The sequence below is a fragment of the Rutilus rutilus genome, assembly GCF_951802725.1.
Source record: "Rutilus rutilus genome assembly, chromosome: 1".
Classification (NCBI taxonomy): domain Eukaryota; kingdom Metazoa; phylum Chordata; class Actinopteri; order Cypriniformes; family Leuciscidae; genus Rutilus; species Rutilus rutilus.
Window position 1 is genome coordinate 22923511 of NC_140209.1, and position 13334 is coordinate 22936844.

At 39.0% G+C, this 13334-nt stretch overlaps 1 protein-coding gene across 1 annotated transcript; it reads right to left on the reverse strand.

Moving 5' to 3' along the window:
- Positions 1 to 7285: 7285 nt before the first annotated feature.
- Positions 7286 to 12837, reverse strand: LOC311304378 (alpha-2-macroglobulin-like; the record flags this gene model as incomplete). The annotated part of the gene is made up of 17 exons (XM_084431340.1): positions 12669 to 12837; positions 12457 to 12566; positions 12214 to 12384; positions 12122 to 12125; positions 11901 to 12070; positions 11636 to 11848; positions 11408 to 11557; positions 11025 to 11174; positions 10863 to 10938; positions 10493 to 10655; positions 10185 to 10410; positions 9981 to 10104; positions 8645 to 8694; positions 8356 to 8577; positions 8158 to 8274; positions 7405 to 7510; positions 7286 to 7326 (listed from the first exon to the last, which is right to left on the reverse strand). Exons 1-17 carry the CDS (start codon positions 12787 to 12789, stop codon positions 7286 to 7288), a joined length of 2214 nt encoding a protein of 737 aa, XP_084287466.1. The 5' UTR covers positions 12790 to 12837.
- Between the last annotated feature and the right edge of the window lie 497 nt (positions 12838 to 13334).

Here is a 13334-nt window from a genome sequence, read left to right on the forward strand (position 1 = left end):
CCCGGGTCAAATCCCGGGTCATTTTATCCGTGTATTTTCCGTAATCTCTGTGTGAAAGGGGCTTTGGACAGGTTATTTAAATTAACTGGTTAAAAAAAAACGGATTCAGTTCCTTACATAATCACGCAATGTCACTACGCATTTCTTTTCTGACAACTTGTGTTACTGTATATCAAGGAAACATTCAAATAAAGTAATTTGATTATACGCACATTGAAACTGTTTCAATTTCAGTTGAAGCAGAGGCAGAAGCAGGATCTAAGTGCAGCAGTAATATTTAATAAACAGTCTCAAACTAAAAATAAACTAAGAACAAAACCAGAACAACCTACACATGCAACGTAAAATAACTGACAAGGAACAAGACAGAACACTAGGTACTGAAGGGGTTTTGTTAGTCTTTGATCTTCCTACTGAGAGTTGAACTATGTGTGAATGTTTACATAGTCTTAGTTCTTGTGACCATATGTTGTTTGTACAATTTGGGGGGCACCATTATCTCCAGTTGGGGGTAATTGCCTCTATTGTCTTTAGATGATGATTAGATTTAGTGATCATCTCTAAGGCAGTGTGTAAGGTCAAGACTTTTAAGGACTGTCAGCACCTTTAAGGACTGCCCACTGAACGCCTATAAGATACCATGTAAAGTTACGCTAGTTAAGACTTGATGACTGCAGCTACGACAGCTCGTGTTCTCAATAAAGAATCCTGCTGAAGAAAGAACCAAGTCTCCTGGGGCCTCATTTATAAATGTTGCGTACGCTCTCTACGCAATAATTGGTATTTATAAAAAGCAACCTTGATGGGAAAATGTGCGGTCCTTCACGCAAACTCTGACCCAGGCGTACGCACAAAAACGGGTGAAATGAGAAATGGTGACACCGTCGGCAGATGGTAGAAACACGTGAAAGTGTGTGAAACTGTAGACCGTTGTGTAAAAGAAATGGCAATACTGCCTCTCATAAATAACATGAAGACTTAACAAAGCAAGTCTTACAATTAACAGCCTACACGGACACCCGTTTGATCAATCTGCAGTGTAAAACAAACAAAATGAAGTGAAGATTACAACAGAAATGCAAATTAACACATATTTATGTTTATGAAATATGTTCTGCAATAATATTGGCATGTTATGTCATCCGTGCATCTGGCGTGTCAGTGTCCCCCTCCGCCTCAGTCACCACTCCAATTAATAGGGATTCCCCAATAATTGCTGCCAGTCTCTCATCAAGAGGGGTCAGCTCCGGTGTCCTCTTTCCCCCACCCTTGGCAGACACACTCTGGCGATGGAGCGCTAGACGTTTTTTTTACATCAACATCCAAACATTTCTTTTTTATTTCGGCAATGGTCCGAGGTTGTGAGGCTGCAGAATTAACGGCGTCTGCAACCTTTTGCCACTCAAGTGCCTTTTTGGCATTAGTAATGCCCACACTGTGCCCTCCAAACAACATTTTACTCCTCTTTTCCACCTCGCCAACGATAATTTCTAGTGAAGTTACGTTTCTTGGTTTTCCTCTCTGTGTTTGCCATGATTTCGCCATCGATGAATATTAACTTGTGGGTGTTTCACGGACTATTTATGGGCAACTATGGGCGTGACATGAAGCCGCAAAAGCTGCGCTACATTCAGAATTGATTGTGATTTATTAAGGGAAAACTGCATAGGATGTGCGTGCGCACGGTTTTATAAATCCAAATATTTCTGTGCGTACGCACTTCCTATGTTTCATCCGTATGCCACTTCTGACGCAAATCCTACGCAAAGTTTTATAAATGAGGCCCCTGGTCTCTGTTTTGATGAAGGAAAAGTTTCCAACAGTATAGACAGAACTAAAGAGGCAATTTAACAAGACACACCTGAACTGAACTAACTAATCAATAAGTAACTATAGAAACAAACAGGCAGGGGTGGAAGAAGACTACACTGAACTAATAGACAGAACACAAACAAAGACAGAAATCAAAACAGACTGACAACGTAACAGAAACATTCATTTAAAAAGTTATTTGTGCCTTTTTATTCACTTTTGTTGATGGTGTTTGTGGGCACAGTTTTTTTTTTTTTTTTTTGCGGATCCTTTATGTTGGATATGACTGACCAATACTGAGTACAATGTAAGTGATTTCTGTTATTTTCACAGTAATATTACTGTATCTAAACAATTCCCTACTGTAGAATCTGAGTACAGTATGTTACTGTAATTTTTTAGTGTAGTGATTTATGGTCTTAAATATTAATATTAATATTTAGTATTAATATTTATGTTGGGTTTTTGGTCACACGTTACCTAAGGTGAGCGTGAGAGAGTGTCAAGTCAAGTCAAGTCAAGTCACCTTCATTTATATAGAGCTTTTAACAATATGGATTGTTTCAAAGCAGATTTACAGTGATAATAGGAAATTACCGTAACAGATTGTTTAGGCTTTACAACAGCTGTAGGATAAAGTTACTGTCCATTTTCACTGTAAATGATACAATGAGTTGTTTTTTCACTTTCAAAAACTGTAAATTTAACGGTATGTTACAGTAAAATTACATTAAATGTACCGTTAGATCTATCACAGTTATTTACCGTATATAGTACGGAAACTTTCTGTTAACCAATTAACAGTTTTTCACTGTAGCATTTTTACAGTCTTTTACCGTTAAAATTACGATAATTTTTTACAGTGTGTTCAGTCCAAAGGTATGCTTGTTTGAATATATATGTGTGCAGGCGTGTAGTCCTTCTTTACAAATCAACCCTAAATAAACTACTTGTCTGGCCTTCTTTGTCGCGTCTGCATAGCCACACGAACCGGAATTATCCTGACAACATTTTATCTGTACTGAGGTAAAGGGAAGGGAAGGAGGCCTTCACAGAGGATGGACTGGTTGACACTTCAGGACTGCGTTGTCATCGTGTATACCGATATATTGGCAAAACCGATAAATCGGTTGAATCGTGTTCTTTTACATTTTCATTGATTTGATTTCATTGATTGACAGTAACATTATTTAGTTAGTCTGTTATTTTTTGTAGCCAAGTAAACAAAATCAGTCTTTTTCTGATTTGTTCAATGCATGGATCTGTTTTGAAAATGTTCTTTCGTTGCTATGGCCGGGTTTCAGTCATCTAAATTTCCTGAATGATTCACAAAACAATAATTTAGCAGATTAAAGACTTCATCATCTTCAGGCCATTGTGACTTTCTGGTGCGATAGGCTGACAATCTGCCTTCAACAGCACCTTCGGGTTTTGTTGTCTGTGCAGCACAACAGAGGCTTTACTGGAATGTAGCCTATGTTGTAATGTGCCTTTATAAATCGAACAAAACGCTGGACTTTAATAATCTGTTACCTATTTAAGCATCAAGAACGGTAAAACAAAAACGCTGTCAGCCAACAGCATGTAGGCTACAATGTTATCGTCTAAACGCTTATTAATAAAAATGACAGACAATGACATTTTTATTTTTGACAAATAGCCTTTTAAGCCCATGCTCATAAAACAGCGTTCAGGCGATAGGTCTATGGTTAATGCTCAACATGTGCCTCACGGTGCTTCAAGCGGTCTGAGTTCGATTCTCAACTCTACCATCTTCATAATTTTGTCTCTAGTTTAATGTCCTTCTCTCATGCAAAGCCTCATTGATGTGACATTTTTCTATTGCAATGTTTTGTTGAAATGTTTTTATTATTTATTAAAAAATATTATGCTAATCATAACAACCTATTGTAAGCTTATTTCATTCTTAATTAATGCTAAAACACAAATGCTGCCGACTAACATCGGTTAGCAAGTCCTGACAATTTTAATTTTACGATCATTTAGTTGAATTTATTTCACCGTTATGTTTCAGTTAATATATCTACTAACACATTAAAATAACACGAAGTATAAGAATCATAACCTTGACGTGAATAGCCTTTCTAAATTATAGAAAAACTGGGAAATGTAGCCCACTTTGCTTAAATTTGATACAATAATAGAAGCCTACATTTGTTTCAGTTCTAAATTTGTACTGTAATTTCAGTATTCTGAATGAATTCGTTTAACTACAATGTTTCACTTGAATTTATCTGCCACTAGTGCTCAATGAGCCGTGGCAGATTACGCAATAGAGAGAATAAACTGACACTTTTCAAAGTCTGTTATTATAGCGCCCATTAGCGCTAAAATGCAGCAAATACACATAATTATTCTGGTTGAGTACCAACTGTGTCTTGCCAGGTTGTTTAGGGCAGGGAACTGTGATTTGTGTGAATACCACCACAGCAGAAAGTTTTGTTCACTTCAAGTTCAAGTACAGATGCGCTGTTGTAGATAGCGGCCGGGCAATTGTCAGACCACCCGCTCATGTCCTAAGTACACCAGACGGTTACCGTATTTTCTTTGGAAAGTTAATCCCACAAGAAATCTGATCGGGAATGCCATAAATTGCCCTTCCCCTGAGAAAGAAGGCCTTCGGCAGCGCTTCCTCCTACATGGATCAGTCGCACTCTTTAGCCAATAAGAGTAAAACTTATCAATCGACCACTTATAATCACATGAGGGCGTGCCTACCTGCATGGTACATCATCTGCTTTCAACCACAGTTCATGGCTGATCAGAGGTATGTACAGTTTAACGGGTAATTTCTGTGTGTTAATTTCTTTCTTCTGCTGAACAGAAAGGAAGATATTTAGAAGAATGTCAGTAACCAGGCAGTTTCTGGTCTCACTGACTTCCATAATAGGAAAAAAAAAGTATACTATGGAAGTCAATGAGACCAGAAACTGCCTGGTTACTGACATTCTTCTAAATATCTTCCTTTTGTTCAGCAGAAGAAAGAAATTCATACAGGTTTGAAACAACATGAGGTTGAGTATGTGACAGAATTTTCATTTTAAAGTGGAGTATCCCTTTAAAATAGTGAATAGACTTATTTTTATAAGCACACATTGTTTATTTGCCATATGTGCAATTTGTGTTAAATTATTACACACTTGTTTTTTTCTGGTGGTGAAAAATTTGGGATGGGAGAAAAAATATTTTTCAAATCTTTTGCGTTCCCTCACAAAGATATTTGCATTCTCATGCAATACTTTGGTGTTCCTTCACAAAGATATTTGTATGGAAGCTTGTTTGCACCACAGAATAAAACATTTTAAAATATAATTGCGACTTCTCACAATTGCGAGAACTACCAAAAACTTCTGACTTTATTTCTCAGAATTGCGTTAAATAAAGTTGCAATTGCGTGTTATAAAGTCAGAATTGCGAGATATAAAGTCAGAATTGCGTGAAATAGTCCCAATTGCGTGAAATAAAGTCACAATTGCGACTATATCACACAATTCTGACTTTATAACACATAATTGCGAGTTTATATCTCGCAATTCTGACATCTTTTCTCAGAATTGTGAAATAAATTTTTTTTTACCAGAATAGTTTATATAATCTCACAATTCTGACTTTATAACACGCAATTGCGACTTTATATCATGCAATTCTGACTTTATATCTCCCAATTGCGTATTATAAAGTCAGAATTGCGAGAAAAAAAGTCAGAATTCTGACTTTATAAGACGCAATTGCGACTTTTTCACGCAATTCTGACTTTATATCTCGCAATTCTGACTTTATAAGACACAATTAATTGCGACTATTTCTCAGAATTGCGAGACATAAAGTCAGAATTGCGTGAAATAAAGTCATAATTGCGAGATGTAAACTCGCAATTGTGAGATAAAAAGTCGCAATTATCTTTTAAAATGTTTTATTCTGTGGCGGAAACAAGCTTCCATATATTTGCGTTTCCATCCAAAACTTGTTTTGATTTCAGGGGGCCTTTAAGCTTTTGGAAGGGATATAGGAATGCAGCAATTCTGATAAGTAGATACAGTAGGAGCATGGTTGTGCAGACATTTATATACAAATAAAATATTCTTAAAATCAATCTATACTAAATAGGCAGCCAGTGAATATCTTAGAATCTAAAGAGTAATGTGATTATATTTACGACTTTTACGAATAAATCTTGCAGCAACATTTTGAACCAGTTGAAGGTGAGCAATTTGTGACGTGGAAAAACTGCAATACAATGAGTTGCAGTAGTCTAAACGGGAAGTAATAAAAGCATGAACAGCCATCTATAGTGTTTTGTCAGTTAGGAAGTGTTTAATATTAGACAGACAAGTTGATAGAGACTAGACCAGCCACAACGGCGACAGTTCTATTTTAGAAACTTTTTTAGAAAAAGTTTCCATTTTTCTGCAACGTTGCGCTGGAACAAACAAAGTGTGGCAATGATTATCTGAGTTACGGTTTATGTGTTTTATTTAATATTAAAAGTGTGTAATAACACCTCAGATCTTGAAATTAAACAAATTGAAACAAGAACATTTCAAACTGTGAATAAACGTGTTATTTTTAGTAGCCTAACTCCATAGCCTATGTATTTGAATAATGTGTAAATGGTTTAATATTTGATTGTGTAGCCTACTTATCCTTTTTTGCAATTGTCGTCAAGATTACTCTCTGGTGCTGCACACTTGTTGCAAGACTCTGCCCACACACTGTTCTGATTGGCTGTGGGTTTTGATTAATTTTTACATATCTCAGTTGGGTTATCCCATAAAAGGGATTTCTTAAAAGGGCACCCTCTGGCCTCCAGTGTGAATGAAATAGAAATTATGAGTGTTTGGCACTCCATATTGCTAACATCTCATTTTGAATAAGAATAGAAACGAAATATACAAGGCACTTGTAATGTAGTGAAAACAAGTAAGAGTGAATGAGCACCAGCAAAGTGAGCAAGAAGCTGGACGTGGAGGAGATGGGTATTTGAAAAGGGAAGCTTAATGTGATGGTCGAGAATAGGACATAATGTTCCATAATGAAGATTACACACATAAGTCAAATTAAAACTGCTTCACTGAGGCTCATAGAATAATGACTCAACTAAATTGTTATGCAATTGTCTGTTATTGCTTTTTCTTTCTTTTTTTTTCTTTTTTCACTGGATAGTCTAACTGAATGCTTTTATAGAAAAACTGTCCATTACCATGCTTGGTAAGGAGAAGAGCACTTAATTGCAGTCTAAAGTCAAACTAGTCCAAAAACTATTTAACCATCACTGCCTGAGTGAACACTTCAGTCTTGTAAGGATTTGAAGTCACATGACAAATAACTCATGAACACCAAGTTCCTGATTCAAACAAACATCACAGATTAGCAACAAAAAGAGGCAAAGATAACTATTGTATAAAAGGAGTTTTATTTAAGTCACATGTCCTACAGCCAGTACTGAATCAAATCATGGACAGGGAGATGTGTAGGCGGTCTCAAATGAATCACCTGAGAGAGGAACATGAAAACGAACTGGATAATTGAACAATTAAGCCAGAGTAAAGCATGATAAGGATGAAAGCTTACTTGTCTGATAGTAGTCATAAACATTTATGACTGCTGGCTTGAGATTGTTCACTTTAAGAACCTGTTTCAGCTGCAGAGTGTAACTCATGGGGATGCCTTCGGGAACCTGCAAGGCAGAAAGGATGAACAGCAGCACATACAAAGAACATGAGATGGCATCTAGTAATGTGCTCATGGTGAGTCTCACCTCTTTCAGATACACTAAGACAGTGGTTCCCAATTCCAGTCCTCGTGACCCACTGCTCTGCACATTTTGTAGGTCTCTCTTATCTGACACACTCAGTTCAGTTCATGGAGTCTCTCCTAATGAGCTGATGATCTGGTTCAGGTGTGTTAAATAAGGGAGACATACAAAATGTGCAGAGCAGTGGGTCACGAGGACTGGATTTGGGAACCACTGCACTAAGACATGATCATCTTCAGAATCAACCCGCTCCACTAGCGGAGCGAATGTTTGGGGTGAAGAACCAAGCTGAGGAAAAGACCATTTACATACAAAATTACAACTGAAGAGCTTCAAGCATCTTTGGACTTTCTAAATCTTGAACGCATACAAACCAGTGACGTATCTGCCGTGAAGCCTGACAGGAGCTTAATGTCCACGATAACCATGTTAGTGCTTGCTTTTACACCATTGTATCTGAATGAGGGTGATGGGGAAATAAGAGGTTTAGTCAACAGGATCAAGAACATCTTTGTTAGTCATAAACATTAGCTGATTTCAGGACACAAAGTGAAAGATTATTACATCACCGTGAAGTTCAACATGAGATCTGTTCCAAGCGGTTGGCAGTCTCCAGTCACCTGTGCTTCAACACTCAGCGCTTTGACGGCTTTAACAGGTGTTGGGATGTTGTAGAAACATGCAACCTATAGTACGAGTGCAGAGCAAACAAAGCGCAGTAAGATTTGGATGTGCACAACATAAGCTGAGGGAGTGAAGATACAGACCTGCACAGACACGCAAGTGGATCCTGATGCTTTAACAATATATTTGCCGGGAATGTTCTTCGGCGACTTCTCCTGATACAGCAGCCTGTTGTCCCGATTCACTTTGAAGCTATAAGAGTCTCCCACTACTACTGAGGACTGTACAGTAACAGTGCTGGAGCCGTCCAAGCTGAACACTTGAGCAGCGTACACCGACAGGGCATGAAGAGCCACCACAGTGTCCTAAAAACAAGGACCAGATTAAGAACTCTAATAAATGATTGCACTCATGTTTGGTAGTCAGAGGCACCTGGGTGGAGGAAAACCCTCCATAGGGATTCTTCTGGGTCACAAGCAGGGCTTGACATTAACTTTTTTGCTCACTAGCCAATGTGGCTAGTGGTTTTCCAAAGTTACTAGCCACACAGCATTTTTACTAGCCACATTTTTGTTGTTGTAAAATTACCTGATAAAAGTTGACTATGGCATGCTAAAATTTACTTAACTAGATTTACAACCCTTTTAAATGTAAAACCACTGTACACACCCAAGTCAAGACTACATAAATGTATACCAATACAGGCCATTATCATTAGCTCTGATAAGGTTGTGTGTAAAGCTCCTTTTTTTTAAAACAAAACCATGTATTAAGATAAAGACATAAAAAAGTAGCTTCTTATTGCATAATAAAAGTGGTGCATGGATGTAGAAGATTAATAAAAAAGATAAAAAACTAAACTGAAAAAAACTTTAGTATTAGAAACACTGTCTGTTTAAATATCAGAATCAGACTCAGAATTACTTTATTGAGCCACAATGGGAAATTCTTTGTTACAAGTACGCCCTACAATCGGAGCAATACATGATTTTTGTTGGCTGGATACCAGCCATTCTCGACCTGACTTTTTTCGTTGAAAAGTCTTTTGTTTTCTTTGTCTTTTCTTCCTTTTTGGTTTCATCGTCAGGTTTTCTCTTGTGTGTTGTCTAGGGGTGTGACGGTTAGTATATAGGCTAACCGTGAGAGACCGACAGTTAGTTGAACACCGTCATTAGAACTCTATAACCGCCAAAACAGTTTCATTAAAAATATTTTTTACAAAAAATAAAAATTATCATAGAGAATGTTTAAATACTAATTAAAAACAATTGTTAACAGTCTGTGTTATTAATGGTCTAGCTGATCCTTGAACCACATTTTTTGGAAACGTCAGAGTCACATCTTCAGAAAGAACGTTTCCTGCAGACAAGAGAAGGGATCTGTATATAGCACTTGGCTGATATTTGGCTGTACAGGGAGAATGTATTGGGGAATCATTGAGTGCTAACAAACCCTTTGGACACAGTAACCAACTCTGGGTGTTTGTCCTTTCAACTCCTTCAGGCTATAAAAGCAATAAAACACATCAGTAGCAGCATGAGCTCCATGACTCCAGTAGGCTGGTTAACACTCACCAGGACAAGAAGACTTCGAGTGACTACGTCAATGCGTCCTCTTGTAGGCACAGTCACGACTTCAGTGCCACATCGAGACCGGGATGCTTCAGCTGAAGCACTGATAGTTACATTGACAGTTCCTGCAGTGACAAGTGTATATTAGGTGTTGCTCACTTCCTGTCTAATTTAGAGAGAGGCTGTCCAAAACTGACCGAGAACCGAAGCTGAGTGAACCCATTTGAAGGTCATTCTCCCACTGGCACAAAGAGAGGATGAATACGGATCAGTATATGGTTTAAGTGTGAAGGCCTTGGATGAAGCTGGTGTTACTTTAACCTGCCAATGAAATGGAGCACATGGAGCAAAGACACATGACTTTCTATATAAATATAAAGATCCAATATATATAGACAGACCATGATGCACTTGGACAGATAGCTGAAGACTGTGGCCTTCAGCTCAAAAGACTCCCCACGGATGATGGAGTACGGCAGGGAGAGCTCCAGGAAGAAGGGCTGGAAGACCGTCAGCAGAGCAGGAGGAGCCAGACCGAAACCTTTTGAGGACAGGCAGAACGCCTCCGTCTCCCATGTGGTGATGGTGTCAGGAACAGTGAGAGGAACTTGTGTGGATCCAGTGTCTCTGAAGGACAGCAGAAAAAAAATAAGGGTAACAGGAGAAGTAAAATATGGTCGCTTTAGAAGGAACAAGATGCTTCACTAACCCCACTTGAGCAAGCTGCCAGAGCCATGTTTCTGGAAAGTAAGTCCTGACAGTCACATAAGCAGAAAGTGCTGGAGGTGACACATCCTCTTTTGGAGGAGCAATTCCAGCAGGAGCCCTTTCAGCCATAGCCATAGCCATAAGACGAACAGGGCCAATCATCACTGGAGAGACAAGCAATTTTACACCCACTTTTAACTTTCTTAGTGTCTGCACAATAAACAAGATCCATAACTGCCCCTCTTTAACTTATAAAAATATGATTAAACGTCAGAATTTGCTGATCCAAATAGAACATGGAATAAACTAACTCAAGGCAAGTCATGCACAATTGTTTTCACTGAAAGAATTCCCCATTTGCATAGACCTACTTCCTGGAAATCTAGGATACAGTGGGCACGGAGGGGCTCGTACAGGGAGATTTGTTGCGATCTTAATTCCCAGGCTCTGTTATAACAAGTCAAAACAAGACAGATTTAAAGTCAATGACTCTGCATTATTCAGTAACTACATGGTCATGAACGGGTTTCTACCTTGAAGGTTGTGTAGGCTTGATTTGTAAGAGCAATGTAGGGAGGATTTATCCGAACATATCGACGGGGTCGAATGCCTAGACACTCTGGTTCATCCTGAACGCTGTTTGGGTAACCTGATAGTGATCGCACTGGGAGCAAGTCAAACACCTATGACCATAAAACAGTGTTGTCACATTTCTGGAAAATTGTTTAACTATATGCATTAATGTTTTGCATGTTATGGTCAGTTTATAAATGTTAAGTGTTAATGTACAGTAAAAATGCTATAATCATAACAGCATAGGTTTGTCCAATTAGTCCATTAGCATTACTCACTCAAGTTGAACCTGAATGTCAAATCAAGATCAAAAAGGATTTAAAAATCAACTGCACATGGATACCATTTTCACACTCAGACGTCTTCTTGGCTCCAAGATCCAGATGCTCTGATCTACAGCACTGATGCCACACAGAGATCCTGCTTCAGCAGAGACAGTCAGAACATTTCCCTCAGCAGGAACAGCCGTAGCAGGAGAGAACTGTAGAGACACCTGGAACAAGGACCAACACACTGTAGGACATGTCATCATACCCCAGTTGAAGGTAGTAAATGCTAGTACAAATCACACCTGGTTTTGTAAACAAGTTTCTGTGTCAAACGACGCACTACCAACAACAACATTCTCACTGGGCAGAACGCAGTAGACCAGAATCTGCACAACTGGAGCCACATCAACACTGACAGACAGCTGGAACGACACAGAGCCGCTCGTGACTGTATTAGAAGCCCTCGCTGTGATTGTCTGAGATCCATGCAGGACGATCAATCCTCTGGACAAGACCTGACAAAAACAAAAAGGTGCATAAAAACAGGCTAAGCTGCTCTCCACTCACCATATAGATTATGTCAACAGTGTAGTCACCAGGCTCTCCAACAAAAGAATACTTCACGGTCACTGGAAACGCAGCACCACATTTGAGCGGCTGCTCGAGCTTCACTATAGTCAGTTCACTAGATGGGTTACTGGAAGCATCAGGTTGGAGAAGCTGAACAACCCTTGTATCTGTAGTGAATTATGGTGATTTGTAACCACTGACAACTGCTGGAGTCGCACTTGCCTGGGGAACAACAAATGGAATGGGTTTCTTGCCAAGCAAAAGAGATTTAGAGAATTCTACACGTCACAAAACACAGAGCAAATCGTACCATCAGATTCAGAGCGGCTTTAGGAAGACTAGAAGTGCTGAGGGAGAATGTGGCCAGTCCTTTCTGGTTTGTGGTCAGATTCTGCAGCAGTTTGTTGGGCCAGCTGTTACTATCCAGGAGATAAACCGCTTTGTTTGCGACTGGAGTCCCATCAAAGCGAGACACGGATATCTGTTGGGAATCAAGGTTAGAAAAGGGAACAAATGTGAAGTCTTCTGCGACAAAGGGTGAACTTTTACTTGCCTTTCCTTTAATCGTTGATCCAGGCTCAAAATAATCCGGGAGGTCCACAAATGTGACCTTGCCGACTTCAAACGTAATGGAGACTGTTGCAGATTTTGACATCAATACATCTGGAGATGTAAAGTTCAGTTCAAAAAAGTTCAGTTCAAAAACTGAATAAACAAGTCAACTTCTCCGTACACGTCATTGGTCCGGATCAACCAATAGCTCACCTGTTCCCTCCTCAGTGACATTCACTTTTACAAGAAGCGCATCTTTCATATTATTTTCAAATTTGGTGTTGAAAAACACTGATGTATCGATGGTAAGGAAGGCACAGCCTGTAGCATTCATCTTGTAGCAAAACAAAGAGTCACATTTAAGTCAAGCACAAGCAGAAGAAAACCCTCCACACTGCAAGTCAGGAGTTACACCTCTGCGGTTTGAGTCAAGCAACGGGTCAACACAGGAACGTTGATGTGTTTAACATGAACAATTTGAGAACAAATTATAATTTGCACCGTTTGACGTGATATAAGCGATCGTTAGATTTAATCGGCGCGATTTACTGCCCTTAGTTGGTCAGAACGGCAGTGGATGTTACAAACATTGGATTTGTCCACGCTGTGCCGTGCTGAGGCACAACCCACGTAAAGTTGATAATTCCGTGAATAACTGCAATTGCAGGTTTCGAACAGAGATGGCGACAAAGAGAAAAAACTACAGACTGCAGCTTTAAATTTCCATGTATGATGTCAGTGGTTAAATGGTTGCCAAATAAAACTTAATGTCTTTATGCATTTGTGCTTAAAGGCCTTAAGTGCTTGAACCCCGATAAATGCTGCTTGCAGCTTTAATTTAAAATTGGAATTTCTCTGAAATTAAAAATCTTTGGGAAC